Raw genomic sequence first — 17326 nt, 5'->3', positions numbered from 1 at the left:
GAGATAAAAATCAAAACCACAATGAGATATTACTTCTTACCTGTTAGATCAAAAAGACAAGAGTACAAGTCTTAGTAAGGATGTGGAAACAAAGAAAACCCTGGGGCACTATTAATGGAAATGTAAATTGTAAAGCAACTATGGAAGGTTAAACAGCTAGTATGGTGGTTCCTCAAAGATGTTTACATAGAACTACCATATGATTCAGCAATTCCACTTCTGGGTATATATCCAAAGGGAGCCAAATCACTGTTGAAGAGATATCTGCATCCTCACGTTTATTACAGTGTTATTTACAATAGCTAAGATATGGAAACAACTCGTCTATTGATAGAAGAATGGATAAAGTAGATGTGGTACACTGTTTGGTCCTAAAAACGCAAATCCCATAATGTGCAATGACATAGATGGACTTTGAAGACATTATGCTAAGTGAAACAAATCAGAGAAAGAAACGCTATTTGATTTTACTTATGGAATTAAAGCCCTACTTAAACTGCAACACTATGAAGTGCCCATTGATAGACGAATGGATAAGGAAAGTGTGGTACATATGTATGCTGGAGTATTACTCAACCACCAACAAAATCCTGCCATTTGCAACAATATGGATGGACCTAGAGGGTACAATGCTAAATGAAATAAGTCAGAGAAACACAAATACCCTATGATTTCACTCATATGTTGAATTGAAGAAAGAAGGAAACAAACAAACAAAAAACCAGACACCGAAATATAAAGAACTGGTGGTTGGCCGAAGGGAGGTCAGTGGAGAGATGGGTGAAACAGATGAAGAGTGTTAAGAGAACGATTATCTTGATGAGCTCTAAGAAATGTATAGAATTGTTGAATCATTATATTTTATTCCTGAACCTAATAGGACACTGTATATTAATTATACTTGAATTTTAAAAAAACTTAAACTCATAGAAAAGAATATCAGTTTTGTGATTACTAATGGTGGGAGTTGGGAGGATAGGGGTCAACAGTGGATGAAGGTGATCCAAAGTTTCAAGCTTCCAGTTATAAGAAATGCAGGGGATGTAACGTAGATATATTTGAAAATTGCTAAGAGTAGATCCTAAAAGTTCTCCCCACAAGGAAAAAAAAATTGTAATTTTATGAGAAGCTTTGTGTTAACTAAATTTACTATGGTAATCATTTTGTAATATATGCCTGTCAAGGCATTATGCTGTATACCTAAAATTTCTATAGATTTGTATGGCAATTACAACCAAAAAAAGTAAAACAGCTTTATTGCATATATGAAGTTTTAATGGTTTGGATAGAGGATCAAACCAGCCACAACATTCCTTTAAGCCATAATGGCTTAGAGAGCTGAGAAAGCTTCAGGAGAAAAGTTGGAATCTACTAGAAGTTGGTTCATGAGATTTAAGGGGAAAAAAAAAAAAAAAAAGAAAGAAAGAATAAAAACTCCATAATATAAAAGTATAAGGTAAAGCAGCAAGTGCTGATGTAGAAGCTGCAGCAAGTTATCTAGAAGATCTAGCTAAAATAGTTACTGACAGTGGCTACACTAAACAGATTTTCCATGTAGACACACAGCCTTCAATTGGAAGATGCCATCTAGGACTTTCATAGCTAGAGAAGAAAACTCAATGCCTGGCTTTGAAAGACAAGCGGAGTCTCTTGTTAGGGAGAATGGAGCTGCTGACTTTAACTTAAAGGCAATGTTCATTTACCACTCCAAAATCCCAGAGCCCTTCAGAATGATGCTAGATCTACTCAGCTCATGTTCTATAAATGGAACAACAAAGCCTGGATGACAGCACATCTGTTCACGATGTGGTTTACTGAACATTTTAAGCCCACTGTTAAGATCTGCTGCTAAGAAAACAAGATTCCTTTCAAAATATGACTGCCCACTGACTGTGTGCCTGGTCACCCAAGAGCTCTGGTGGATATGGCCAACAAGATGAATGCTGTTTCAGGCCTGCTAACCACATCCCTTCTGAAGCCCACGGATCAAGGACTCATTTCTACTTAAGTCTCATTTAGGAATGTATTTCATAAAACTATGGCTGTCACAGATATTGATTCCTCAGACATATCTGGGAAAAGTCCATTGAAAACCTTCTAAAAAGGATCCACCATTCTAGATGCCAGTAAGAACATTTATGATTTATCGGAAGAGGTTAATAGATCAACATTAAAAGGAGTTTGGAAGAAGCTAATTCCACTCCTCATGGATGACTTTGAAGGGTTTAAGATTCTAGTGGAGAATTAACTATAGATGTGGTGGATAGAGCAAGAGAGTTAGAAGTGGAGCTTGAAGATGGGACTGAGCTGCTGGAATCTCGTGATAAAATTGAGCAGAGGAGTTGTTGCTTCTTATGGATGAAAAAAAGTGGTTTGAGATGGTATCTATTTATAGTGAAGATGCTATGAGGATTCTTGAGATGTCAACAAAGGTTTTAGAATATAATATAAACTTAGCTAATAACATAACAGGATTTAAGAGGACTGACTCCAACTTTGAGAGAAGCTTTACCATGAGTAAACTACTAAAGAGCATCTCATGCTACAGAGAAACTGTTAATGAAATGAAGAGTCAATGTGGCGAACTTCACTGTTGCCTTATCTGAAGAAATCGCCATCACCCCACCTTCACCAACCACCACTCTGACCAGGCAGCAGGAATCAACAGAGGCAAGAATTGCTACCAGCAAAAAGATTATGATTCACTGAAAGCTCCAACAGCATTTTTAAGCAATAATGTACTTTGAAAGTATATACAGTATGTGTCTAGAAAGAATGCTATTGCATAATTAATAGACTACAGGATAATATAATCCTTTCTTCTGTATGCATTGGGAAGCCAAATCATTTGACTTGCTTTGTTGCAATATTTGTATTGTGCTAATCTGGAACTGAATTTCAGTATCTCCAAGGCATGCCTATACACAGTCCAGAAATAGAACTACACATATACGATCAAACGGTTTCTTCAAAGTTTCCAAGAAAACTCAATGGGGGACAAATAACTGTTTCAGTAAATGATCTGGAATATTTGGACAGCCATATGCAAGAAAAGGGGAGGGGGGAACAACCCTTCAAATGATATAAAAATTAACATAAAATGGTAGCTGAAATAAGATCTAAAACATAAAGCTCCTAGAAGAAAATGTAGGGGAGAAAGAAAACGGGAGATGGCAGAGAAGTAGGAGACCCTGTTTCAATCGGTGCCCTAAAGTGAGCTAAACACCCATGAAACCAGCCTGAGTAGGATTATACACTTCTGGATCTCTATGGTGGGGGAAGACGCCAGTGGAGAGGTAAAGCAGAGTGGGAACGCTCGGACTAATACTGGAGGATAAGCAAAAGGGGGAGGGAGCCACCAGAAGTGACCCATTGGAAAGTAATACCCCAATACAAAAGTGCCCTGTGGTTAGGAACCAGCATCAACTTGGAGTCTGGTTAAAAGCACTCACAAAGAGCAAAAGATCTTAAGGGGCAACTGGTGGAATCGGGCGGTCACAGGCACGTGCCTAAGCCCACGGACCTAGGATGGCCCCTGCTGGCAAACACCTGTGCGAGAGAACATGCTGTGGAGCCTCCAGACTGTGGTCCCTGAGCTTGAGGCTTTCCACTGCTTGCACCACCGCTCGGCTGGGCACACTCCCCATTCTGCCCGCACCTGAGAAAGCCTGGTGTGGATGCCCGCTGCCAGTCTCTAGGACCGCACCCTTCCACGACCGGCCAAGGGTCTGAACACTCCCAGCCCATGCCTGAGCAAACCCAGCGTGATCTCTGGTCAGGATCTCTTAGCAGCGGCCTTCCTCAAATTGTGCAAACACAGGGTCTGAGTGCACCCCGCATGGGCCTGGACCCCAGACAGCAGGTGCAGCAAAAGCAGCCACTGCCGCTGAAAGCAGGCTCCTCAGACCAATATCGCTTGTGGTTTTAGTAGCATGGGTGCAGAGACAGGCAGGCACCTCAGGTGACCACTGGGATGGTATGACTGGGGGTGTGCATTGCTGGTGAGAGGTTGTGCTGTTCAGCTGAGTTTGTAGAGGGGGAGTCTGTGTGTTCTGGACCACCCAAAGGGGAGAAGACTGAGTCTTCTGAGACAGAGGTCTGGGTGCAGAGAGTTTGCTTTCCACTAAACCTCAGAAAAGCCCAAAAAGCTGCCAAAGAACAAAAACCTCCAGAGAACAAAAGCCTGAAAAACCAGTTTCCACAGAACCCAGTCCCTTGATAGGGGGCTGGACCACTCAATCCAAGCAAAACTGACGGGAGACCCAAAAGTTCATTTTCGCTTTTGTTTCCTTTGCCTTTGGAGACATTATCTTGAAAGAAGTTGCTGTGGCTGATATTGAAGAGGTTACTGCCTATGTTCTCCTCTAGGATTCTGATGGATTCCTGTCTCACGTTGAGGTCTTCTATCTATTTCAAGTTTATCTTTGTGTATGGTGTAAGAGAATGACCAAGTTTCATTCTTCTACATATAGGTGTTCAATTTCATCAAGATCAAAAGTTTCTGCACAGCAAAGGAAACAGTCAACAAAACAAAGGGGCAACCCACGGAATGGGAGAAGATATTTGTAAATGACAGTACAGACAAAAGGCTGATATCCAGGATCTATAAAGAACTTCTCAAACTCAACACACACAAAACAGATAATCATGTCAAAAAATGGGCAGGAGGCATGAACAGACACTTCTTCAATGAAGACATGCAAATGGCTAACAGACACAGGAAAAACTGTTCATCACTTGCCATCAGGGAGATTCAAATTAAAACCACATTGAGATACCACCTTACACCAGTGAGAATGGCCAAAATTAGCAAGACAGGAAACAACATGAGTTGGAGAGGATGTGGAAAAGGGGAACCCTCTTCCACTGTTGGTGGGAATGCAAATTGGTGCAGCCAATTTGGAGAACAGTGTGGAGATTCCTTAAGAAATTAAAAATAGAACTTCCCTATGACCCTGCAATTGCACTACTGGGTATTTACCCCAAAGATACAGATGTAGTGAAAAGAAAGGCCATCTGTACCCCAATGTTCATAGCAGCAATGGCCACGGTCGCCAAACTGTGGAAAGAACCAAGATGCCCTTCAACAGACAAATGGATAAGGAAGATGTGGTCCATATACACTATGGAGTATTATGGCTCCATCAAAAAGGGTGAATACCTAACTTTTGTATCAATATGGACGGGACTGGAAGAGATTATGCTGAGTGAAATAAGTCAAGCAGAGAGAGTCAATTATCATATAGTTTCACTTACTTATGGAGCATAAGGAATAACATGCAGGACATTAGGAGAAGGAAAGGATAAGTGAATTGGAGGACATCGGAGGGGGAGATGAACCATGAGAGACTGTGGACTCAAACAAACAGAGGGTTTTGAAGGGGAGGGAGGAGGGGGTTAGGTGAGCCTGGTGACGGGTATTAAGGAGGGCATGTATTGCATGGAGCACTGGGTGTGGTACATAAACAATGAATCTTGGAACACTGAAAAAATTTTAAAACAAAAAATGTAGGGAAACTGATCATGAGTTTGCCTAAGATTTCTTAAGCATGTCACAAAAAAAGCATAAAGTATAGAAGAAAAAAAATGAATTGGGAAAAAACAATCAATTGAGCTTAATGAGAACTAAGAAGTTTTGCTCTTTAAAGATATGTTAGAGTCAAGCCAGCACTTCCTAGGGATATGTCCTCGAGTGAGTTCTTTTGTCCTCATGTCCTCCTTTAGTAAATGGAGGTGAAAATATATTCCTTAGGGATATGGTGAAGACTGAATATATGGAATTCAATGCATTTAGTAAAGGTTATAAGGTCTCTAACAAGCTGTATTAGCTATGTACATCAGGCCTTCAATAGCTATGAAAGATTAAAAAAAGACACTTATGAAAATAAAAAAAGTTAAGCCCTAGACAGGGAGAAAAGCTTAAACATACCTAATAAAAGGACATATATAGAATATATAAAGAACACTTAAAGCAAATCATTTTTAATAGGGTAATAGATCTTGAAATCTTTCACAAGAGATAAAGATGGAAAATAAACACATGAAAAGATGTTCAATACCATTAGTCATTATAGAAATGCAAATTAAAACCACAATGAAATATCCTTACATTTCTGCTGGAAGGGCTAAGATTAAAAAGATTAACATTACCAAGTATTAGGAAGACAAAGGGTTATTTATGATCCCAAATGCTTTCCTTATAACAAAAAACTGGGACCTCAAATGGCCACCAGCTGGTGAATGGATCAACAAATAGTGGTAAATCCATGAAGGAACTATTACTTGGCAATATAGAAGAATGAACTAGTGATATACATAATATGGATAAATCTCAAAATAATTATGCTGAATGAAAGAAGCTGGTAGGAAAAAATTATACACTTTGATTTCATTTATATCAGATTTTTTAAATTGCAAACTCTTCTATCACGGCAAAAATCAGTGATTGCAAGGGGTCAAGTAAGGGGGACAAAAAGGGCAGGACAGAAGGATTTCGAAGGGGCAAGAACATCTTGGAGATGATGGATAGGTACATTATCTTGATTGTAGTGACTGTCCTTGGTATAGATACAGGTTAAAAACTCAAATCACATACTCTAAATATGCATAGTTTATTTTATTCCAGTTGTCTCTATATAAAGCGATAAAGAATTACTTACCCTATGACCCATTCTCCATAGGCCTACATGGAAAAGTAGCAAATCAATGTCAGGTGATATGTGTTTCAGCGCTGGGAATAAGAGATCAAATGTATCACTGGGGGGTGTACTGGTAGAGATCTGTAGGTCAGGAGAACATCCCAGCACTACTCAAACAATTCCACAGAACACTGCACACAATGCTCTGTCCTTGTGCGGGGTGTGGCCGGATGCAGCAAAGATGGAAAGACAGTTGACTTATCCATTAACTGGTCACATTAATAGCAATCAACATGGTTTAATAACTTTAGAAGTAACATACCTGGATTTGTCATTTAATTTAGGATCCTGAATTTTTACTGATGGTTCTTGTAAATCTGAGGAATCTTTTGAAGTGACTTCCAATCATGAAAATTCAAAACAAAAATAGTTAAGCTTCAAGAAAATATGTAAGTATACTACTCAAGTCTTAGGATAGTTTTTTTTTTTAAGCTGACCTTGTTGTAGGTCATCTGGTTTCCATTTTTCAGGTGAACTATCTACTGTATTTCTTTGCTGTAGAAAAAAAACATTATGGTGACTTTGAAGTCCCTCTTTTAAAGTTCTTTTAGAGTCGCTTTTCTTTGGGCATGTAAAGTATTTCTAAATAAAAGATACTGGGTTTCTACTCATTAGACTGGACTCCTAATGACTGTTGGCTATTTCAAAAAATTGATGATATCTGCCCTCAGGAGTTTTGTCAGTACCAAAAACACTATGTTACATTTCTGTGTAATATACATGTAATCAAATATAAGAAAATGAGGACTGGTCTGAATACCTATATATGCCAAACAGTAAGTTAGGATTAAAAACAGGATGTAGAGTATCTAAGGGCTACAGTTTAAATGAGCTATTACCTCCATTTTATACATAAGCAGCCTTGCACTCAGTGGTATTAATTTTCCCAAGTTCCTATATCTAGTAAGTGAAAACCAGGTCTAACTGCAAACATTAAACTCCTTTCCCTTTATCTTAGTTTCTAGATTCAAAGTGAAGGAAGGAGGCAGAGCCAGCCAAGTCACATATTCCAAAGACAGCCAAGTTGTGTCAAAGAAGAGAACACATAAACATGTCAGGCAAAAATGATCTAAAGGAGAGGATAGTCCAAAAAAGGGAGAAATGGTTGGTTAGGGAAAAAAATAAATGACAAGCCAGAAATGGCTTCTACCAGTCTGCATCCTGGCAGACACAGTTCAGAATCTTGTACCCAGCCTCCCATACTCACAACAGGCTCAGACTGGTCATTTAAGGGGAGAGTTATTGGGCATTGGTCATCTCTGGCACTCATTAACTCTGCCAGCTTGGTGGATTCTTCTTTCCGGTCTATACACAGAGAACAGAGCATTAAAAGTCGGAAAGTAACCCTACGCCGTGGTGAACGCATTCTCTAATTGCGCTCCATGGGACCCCACACTGTAGGTACATCGCCATCTATTGGTAAGAGCCGGTAGTTACATTCTGCATTAAACTTCCGAATCCAAAATTTATGGGGACTTTGAGAAATGACTTTGAAATTAACTCCTAATAAATATAGGATCCGTGCAGGCCAGCTTTGTGGTAGCCACAGCCATGACTCATTTTTTCTCCTTTGTCATTTACATTTGACCCACAAGACAATGTATTGGGTAGGGAAAAGGGTTCAAAGTGGCTAGCAGCTTTGCTTTCTGTAGGTACAATGGTATACTAATTACTCTTCCACACCGCAGGCTTGCAGTGACCTCTTCCAAGTAAGGTTTTATCATTGTTTTTAAAAGGGATTCAGAGTAAGAAATTTTATTTCCCAATATACCTGTCTCTCTTTCGAGGGTACTAGGAATGTCAAGGTCTTCTTTCTCAAATTTACCAGAAAGTTCCGAGGAGCTTCTCGTCTGGTCAGGCAACATCTGAAATGCAAGCCAAAATCCACGTGACTTTTAAAAGAGGAGTAATCTCTGAAAATTTTTGTTAAGGAAAACTTAAGGCTCAGAATACAACAAATATAAGTTAGAAAAGAAGTTTATCTTATTGCCAACTGTAAATGATAAATCCAAATTTAGAGAGCCCCTCTCTATATGGTTAGGTAATTTTAAACATATAAAACCCTTCATCAGAGGCAATGGGGGGCGTGGGGGGGGTCTGCTTCCTCATCTGGGCAGAAAAACTACTACTTTTTCCGTGAATTAGTTCCTTTCTAGACTTGATAATTCTTTCTCTTTCTCTACATGGCTTGTTCTTGAATTCGTTCTCCCATAAAGCCAAGTTGGAGTTGGAGGCCCTCCCCCTTGGGGTCTCAGCCAGTCTAGCATCCGTGTTAGACCAATTCATATGTAACATAATTTTTAATTAAGTGATTGATTCTACTCTATTTCTCATCCCATCCATAAAATGGTCTTTTCATGTAGTAAGGATTTGGAAACTCTGCTACAGAACACTTAATAGACTATAACGTGTTTTCATGTACAACTCAGTGCCAAAAGGAAATGGGCCCTAAGCTTCTTCCCTCAGTTCTCTGATCTCTTAATTCAACCTCCTAATGGCCACTACCACAGAATCTTAGGTCTTTATCACAAATATCTTTGCTCTGCCTGCCATCTGTGATGAAGGCATTGTGAATTTTTTAAGGGTTTAATTTTTTTTTTTTTTTAGATTTTATTTATCATAGAAAGAGCTCACACAAGCAGGGTAAATGATGTCAGGCAGAGGGAGAAGCAGAGTCCTTGTGGAGGGACTCGATCCCAGGATCCTGCAATCATGACCTGAGCCAAAGGGAGAAGCTTAACCACCTGAGCCACCCAGGTGTTCAAGGCATTGTGCTCTTGTACATAAATAGGATACATTATAATGAGTGATACGGAGGCCATAGCATTCTTGAAGAGTAGCGGACAATTTCACCTGAAGACCAGGAGACAGAACTTCAGAAAAACTCCTTATGAGATGCTATTTCTAGTGATTCCCTTCAGTTCTCAGGGATTAGAGGAAGAGAAGGAAATGCTAAGAAGCCCACAGCAAGTACCCTCAAAACTTCAGGAAGAATGTGGCAAGGTAGGGATGTTATCCTAGAAAATTTTCAACAGTTCACAATAAATGGTTTAAAGCATTTTGAGGTAGAAAGAGGCCTTGTGTCTGACTTCAGGCGATGATCTATGGAAAGAACTGGGATTAGGACCCAGACTCTCAACTCTCATTACATGGTATTCCAAAGATCAAGCTATCTGCTTGAGCAAATGTTCACATCAAAACCCAACAAGGAAGGTAGAAACAGGAAAAAAAAAATGCAAGATAACATTTTCAAATAATCAAGAACTAAATCTGCCACCTGTCTGTCTTCTCCTAAAGCTTCAATGGAAGCTTGTGCTATGTCGAATTGCGAATCAAAGTGGATCTCTATTTTCATCACTTCTTTGTTGTCAATAGTAATAGGTTTCTTCAGGCAAATAATGAGGATCTTCCTATTTTCAGTTTCTAACAACAACAAAAAAGAACAAAGTATGCATATGCATATCAACATAATAAAAATATTAAATTATATAACTCTACTGGGATATTTGTCAATTGTTCAGATTTTCTGCAGTAGGATGAAAAATTGTATTAAACGAAGTTAGTTTGAAATTATTTTTGTTAGATGCACCTTTGTGTGTGTGTTTATACATACAAATATACACAATAGGACTGTGTGGTTGATCTTCAAAGATAGGAAGTAACTTACCTTAACAGCAGAACCTTGGAATCAAAATCTTGGAAATGGTTTTGATGTCTATAGAATTCAATCTGATTTGTAAGGAGCCTTTTTTTTTAATACAAAGCTTTCACCTATAGAAGGTATTTTGCCCCCCCAATATGTTAAATACAACATTCATTCTCATTCTCTCCGATGTACTTCACTTCTGAAAATTCAAAATAAAAATCACTATTCCCCATACACAAAAATGGAATCATCCTCCTTCATTTCAACAAACTCTACTTGAGGAGGTTCCTGTGTGCCCAGAGGGACCTGTGTCTCCGACAAGTCTCCTTGAGGGCCTCCTACCAGGACACCTGCTCTCCACCGACAAATAGTAATGTGCTTCAGGAAACAGGTATTTTTTTTTTTAAGATTTTATTTAACTATTTGACAGAGAGAGATCACAACTAGGTAGAGAGGCAGGCAGAGAGCGAGAGGGAAGCAGGCTCCCCGCCAGCAGAGAGCCCAATGTGGGACTCGATCCCAGGACCCTGAGATCATGACCTGAGCCGAAGGCAGCGGCTTAACCCACTGAGCCACCCAGGTGCCCCCCAGGAAACAGTTTTGACCAAAATTCATGAGGAGTTCAACAATGAGCCACAGTAACTACAAGCTGAGTCCCAAGCTGCAGGAAAGAAATGCATAAACTGCCTGAGAGAACAGGCAAAACGAAGGGTCACGCATTGGGGAGAATGAAGAGAAGAAGGAAGAATGAGACACATGGGTCGGGACCTGTGGCCCCCACACACCAGAAACATGGATAGTGCAAACTGATGTGCTAGAAGCATAAAGCATATCACCAGTTTGTGAGGACTTGGCACACAAAAAAGAGCAGGCAGAAGATCTCACTTGTTAAAGCGATTATGTGTTAAAATGCTACTATTTAGGATATACTGGGTGAAATTTTTTTTTTTTTAAATATAGTATGTTGAAATCAATCTACTTTTGGTCTTTTTAATAGGCTATTATAAGATTTTAAATATGTCTGACTCAATGGTACCATACACCCCAACCCTGCGTTCTCCCCAGGACCTGCTCACTCCATTAGGCCTGTGGCTGGAGTGCATCCAAGGACGTATCACAAGCCCGGGAGTGTGCAAGCAGCTGCTACAGGAGCCACGACCACCCTCAATTGACTCCTGCTCTAGGTAGAGGGAAAGATCACCACATATACCAGTCTCACGGTGGGCCCAAGCCATGAGGACAGGAGAGACAGCCATCTAGTCTGACTGCAGGTCCTCTCCAACCAATGAAATCTTCTCAGGATACAACACAGGGAAAGAGCCTTGCAATTTGGTACTATGTCATTTCCCAGACCCCTGGTCTCACTCAATTTAAGCCCAAGGCAGCCCCAGATGGACCCACTAAAAACCCAGGGACTAAACCCTGCCACAACAGGCAAAGAGCCACTGCAGACAACTGGACTGAAATGCGAATGTGGCTTAGCCACAATAGGACACGTGCAACAAATAAGGGGGATATTCATGAAGTGTCAGATTCTAGTGAATAGGGAACATTGCACTGCAGGGCAGTACAGGAACTCTTCTTCATAATGCCCCTACTTCCAAAAGCAGGAGGCATAGCAGACTTTCAAAACACATAGAAAGAGACACAGACAAAATGAGAGAGAATAGGTCTCATGAAAGAACAAAATTATAGCAAGAGCTAAATGAAATAGATAATATTCCTGATAGAATATTTAAAGTAATGGCCAGAAAGATACTCCCTGGTTGAGAAAAGAGTGGGAGACCTCAGTGAGACCATCAACAAAGAAACAAAACAAAGAATCAGAGATGAAGACCTCGGTAACTGAAATTAAAAATACACTAGATGAAATAAGTAGACTAAAAGGAGAATAGGTCAATGACCTGGAGAACAGAGTAATGGAAAGCAATCAAGTGGAATAGGAGGAAAATAAAGTGAAAACAGACTAAGGAAACACAGCAATACTACCAAGTGTAACATTCACATTATAAGAATCCCAGAAGAAGAAGAGAAAAGAGGACAGAAAACCTATATGAAGAATAGCTGAAAATTTCCCTCATCTGGGAAGGAAACATACCCAGATCTAAGAGGCATAGAGTCACCAACAAAAATCAACCCAGTAAGGTCTACAACAGGATATACAGTTAAAATGGCAAAAAGTAGTATAGAGAGAATTTTTAAAGCAGCAAGAGAGGACAGTTGCAAACAAAGGAAACCCCGTAAGACTATCGGCTGATTTTTCAGCAGAAACTTTGACTATATCATTAACTCCCTCTGGCTCCCTCAAAGTGCTAGAAGAAAAATCCTGGGTCACCTGGGTGGCTCAGTCATTAAGCATTAAGTGACTGCCTTCAGCTCAAGGCACGATCCCAGGATTCTGGGCTAGAACCCTGCATTGGGCTCCCTGCTCATCAGAGAGCCTGCCTCTCCCTCACTCACTTCCCCGGCTTCTGTTCCCTCTCTCGCTGTGCTTCTGTCAAATAAATAAAATCTTAAAAAGACATTGATCAAAAAAAGAAGAAAAATCTTGCAACCAGGAATACTCTATCCAGAAAGCCTATCATTTAGAATAGAAGGAGGGGTAAAGAATTTCCCAGAAACAAAAGCTAAAGGAATTCATGACAACAAAACCTGCCTTACAAGAAATGTTAAGGACATTGAGTGGAAAGGAAAGGCAGTAAGAGTAAGAGAATCAAGAAATATAAAAGCAGTAAAACTTGATACATCTATAAAAATCAGTCAAGGGATTCATAAAATAAGAGGATGTTAGTATGACACCATCTACCTAAAACACAGGGGTGCGGGCAGGTCGAGGAGTAAAGAATGGATTCAATCTTAAGCAACCATTGCCCAAGTATAGATTATTATACGTATAAGAGGTTATAAACCCAATGGTAACCACAAATCGAAAACCAATAATAGATTTATAAAGAATAAAAAGAAAGGAATCCAAGCATATGACTCCAAAAAGCCAGCAAACAGTAAAGAGCAAGAACGGAACAAAGAACTAAATAAACAACCACAAAACAAGGAACAAAATGGCAATAAGTACATATTTATCAGTAAATCTTTGAATGCAAATGGACTAAACACTCCAAAAGATGGTGACAGAACAGATAAAAGAGCAAGACACATCTATATGCTGCCTACAAGAGTCTTAGTTCAGACCTAAAGACACATGCAGATTAGAAGTAAAAGGATGGAAAATTATTTGTCATGCAAATGAATGTGAAAAGAAAGCTGAGGTAACAATATTTCTATCAGACAAAATAGACCTGAAAACAAAGACTTGTGCTCTGTCTGTACTCTGCCTTGACCTCCTTGTGCGGCCCCTGGAGGTGCACTGGGTACTTCCCTCCAGGATCTGAGGAAGGAGGTTATGAATGCACATTGTTGAGAAAAGATGGTGGCAGAATGAATAGGAGGACTGTAGGCTTATTTCATCCCACAAACATGACTAGATAACTATCAAATCATCCTGAATACCCCAAAAGTTGTTCTGAGGATGGACAGAATAAATGCCACAACTGAAGGGAGAGAAGAGACCTCACTGAAGAAAGTAGGAAGTATGGATCTCTGTTGCTATGGAGGGGAGAGAGCTGGTCTGCATGAAAGGCAAGGGAGTACACAGGAGAAGACACAAGGAGAACATTTCTCCAAAGTCATTGGCTTGGAAAATGAGAAGGCCTGAGTTTTGTGAGGTCTGGTAACTGGCAGGGCTTAAAAAGTCTGGTGTTTTAAAGGTCACTGGTCTTGGTGAGGATAAAGCCTAGAGGGCATGGACTGCTTCTGCAGAGGAGGCAGGAGAACCACCTGGGGGCAGGCTCAGTCATTTAGGCATCTGGATCCAACTCTGTTTCAGCTCAGGTCATGATCTCACAGTGGCAAGAGAGCCCCACCTCGTGCTCCACGCACAGCATGGAGTCGGCCTGAGATGCTTTCCCTCTTCCGGTTATAAGTACCTGCTCTCCTCCCAGCTTTTTAATTGCGGCATAAAACATTCTCCATGTTAATCACTCTAAAACATAGTTCAGTAGCATTAAGTGTATTTACATTGTTGTACCACAGATCTCTGGAGTTGTGTCTTGCAGATCTAAAACTCTATCCGTTAAGCAGCAGCTCCCCATTTCCTTCTCCCCACAGTCCCTACTCTACTTCCTGTCTCTATCACTTTGAGAGATACCCATAAATGGAATGATAGGATATGTGTTTTGATTAGCCTATTCACGTAGTGTAAGGTCCTGAAGGTTCATCCTTACTGTAGCATGTGCCAGACTTTCCTTTCCTTTTAAAGTTGTATCATATTCCATCCTTATTCACCATTAGATGGACATCTGGGTCACTTCTACCTCTTGGCCGTTGAATAATTTTGCAACGAACATCAGTATGTCCATCTGTTTTCAAGTCTGCTATCTAGAAGTGAAATTGCTCTCTCACATTGTGATTCTGTTTTGAAGTTTGAGTGACTATAACTATTTTTACAATTTAAAAAAACAACAACAACAAACAAATCTCAGGAAAATAATTGAATCCTGAAGTCACAAAGTGAAGGAGTCCTTGACCTTGTACCCTTGCATCCTGGCCCTGAGCAAGGTTCCTTCCATCACACTATACCATCTCCCTCCTACCTCAAAGAACAAAGTCTGCTCTAGAATCAGAACTAAATGTGGAGTGGTTTAGAATTATCTTACCTATTATGCTGAAATTAACCACTGCTTCCTTCAAAAGTCTTACTGAGTCCCATAGAGCATTCTGGAAAAAAATAAGTTACGTTCATGAGCACATAATGTATTTGCATATAAACAATCTCTAAGCACTTGGTTTAAGTAGGAATTAAACATAGTTACCTTACTATTGTCTATATAAAAAGTGACACTCTGACTTCCGAGGTTGAAGTCAATCCAAAATTTCTCTAGTTTTTCATCTTCTGGTTTTCTCATCTGTAAGATGTAATTTCAATATGAATTGTGTACATATCCTGTTAAAGAGTCAGAGGGAAATTAGTCCACCAAAAACAACTTCTGCTTTTCTTGGAGAAACACTACTTTAATACTGTGGGAGGTCTTTATTGCCTTACTTCTGCAAAGCAGGAGGAAGGTCTTAAATTCATATAACTAAGTATTTCTGGAAAAAAAAAATAAAACACAACCACTATCCTTAGTTTAACATTTAAAAGATGTTTAAATGTGTCAGAGGACTCTATTCACATATTTCCCCCCTGAGAGAATAAGAAAGTAGTCCTATGTTGAAGCAGAAACAATAGAAACACTGCATAGAAATGGAAACTTTAAGAAAAGGAGGTATTATCAAATATAAGTGATTATCTGCCATCTACCTTACTATATCCATTAGAGTAGAGCTAAGATGTGAAGATTTCAAATTACCTTCATTTTAATTGATTGTAAAATAAATAGGTGCTTATAGGAAAAAAGCCTCAAACCATATTGTGTTTATAGAAACAGTCAATGTCTCCTTCTCTGCCCTTCAACTTGATATCTTCCCAGAGAAACATGAATAATGTCTTTGTTTCCTCCCAGATGTTTTCTAGACATATCAGAAATATATGAAGGGTTTTTATCTTAAGAATGGAAAAACAAATACACCACTTGATTTTCTGAAAATGACATTTCTTGGGCAACTTTCCATCATATGTGCTTACTTCTTTGAATGAAGGCTTTAACTATAATGCATGTTATGGGAAGCCAGTTTGAGGGCTATGTTGAAGTTGATGAGAATTTTTAAAAAAAATTTTAAAAAATTTTTAATTCAAAAAAAGTTTTAAAAATCCACCACGAAGCAGATACTGGAAACTTCAGAGAACCAGAGAGAAAAAAAGAGAGATGCAGAACTCAATCAGGCTACTAAAATCAGTCCGAGGGAGAAGAAACTTGTGGTATAGTTAGGAGTTAAAGGTTCGGCTCACAGAAGCCTAGAAACAGCCTCTAAATCCAAAGCAAAGAAATGGTTGATTAGGACATTTTGATGACAAGGTCCAGGAAACCTCAGCTGAGTCAAGATTTATAGGTCTTTGAAGAATTTATCCCCTGGGAAGATGCTATAGGTGGACCTTGTTCATTTAGAAACCGAAGAAGGTGGTAAAAAGAAACTGCTCACTTTTAGACAGTAAAGTATAAGGTAGAAGTATCTTGTGAAAAAAAGAGCCCCCAATTTCTGTGGATAAAGTAGGGAGCATCAAATGGATGGAAAGAATCCAGGGAATTGCTCTTTTCCTTAAAATACAGGCATGAATAATGGCATCCACTAATAGGGTGAAATAATGCCAGATTCCTGTAATAGATCTCACGAACACAGTATCAACCCTAAAATTCCTATATCTGGCATTAACAATAGAACCCTTAAACTTATTAGTAATGCATCCCAGTTAGAGCAGGAGAGAAGACAGGTGAAGAAAGGCTTCAGAATGGAGACCTCTAAAAGAAGTAAGCTTCCTTTTCTAAAAAACCCTTCTTTTAGGGAGAGCAGTTTGGTCTAAGTATGTATACCTAAGTTAGGGTCTATGAGACCCATATATACCACTTTCACAGCCCCCAGGGATGAACATACCTCATGCCCATCTGCAAAAGCAGCAATACACGGAAATGAATAGACCCTGCAAAACATTTCACAACGTAAAAAGTATAATATGGGCAGATACCCAGCACAACCTACACATGTTCTATAACAAGCATTTTTATCTAGGGTATGTGATTAAATCTCTCTGCACAAAGTATGGAAGAGGGTCTCAAACCTACAAATGGATACTATTCTGGATAGATTTCCACTCTCCATCTGGCTCGTGTACAAGTCCGGATTACTGGTCTACTAGCCAGGCTTACTAATACTCTATCTCTGCCTAGTTGCTGGGCAAGATTCCAATGAAAGGAGTGAACTTAGCAAATTCTCATCAAGAACATTTTGTAATAAACCTATCTCTACAGACTTCAAATCTTTAAAAAAAAAT

The 17326-nt window shown here is 39.4% G+C and overlaps 1 protein-coding gene across 1 annotated transcript in view; it reads right to left on the bottom strand.

The window, feature by feature from the left end:
- Positions 1 to 17326, bottom strand: part of SYCP2L (synaptonemal complex protein 2 like) — a 104424-nt gene that overhangs the window by 60664 nt on the left and 26434 nt on the right. Inside the window, exons 12-17 of the mRNA XM_032341378.1 lie at positions 16930 to 16975; positions 15213 to 15305; positions 15057 to 15117; positions 9976 to 10121; positions 8470 to 8563; positions 7871 to 8003 (exon numbers count right to left, since the gene is read on the bottom strand). Of these exons, the coding sequence (XP_032197269.1) occupies positions 7871 to 8003; positions 8470 to 8563; positions 9976 to 10121; positions 15057 to 15117; positions 15213 to 15305; positions 16930 to 16975 (573 nt within the window). The remainder of the gene's footprint in view (positions 1 to 7870; positions 8004 to 8469; positions 8564 to 9975; positions 10122 to 15056; positions 15118 to 15212; positions 15306 to 16929; positions 16976 to 17326) is intronic.

Source organism: Mustela erminea, chromosome 4 (assembly GCF_009829155.1).
Source record: "Mustela erminea isolate mMusErm1 chromosome 4, mMusErm1.Pri, whole genome shotgun sequence".
Classification (NCBI taxonomy): domain Eukaryota; kingdom Metazoa; phylum Chordata; class Mammalia; order Carnivora; family Mustelidae; genus Mustela; species Mustela erminea.
This window is presented reverse-complemented; position numbering and strand designations above follow the sequence as displayed.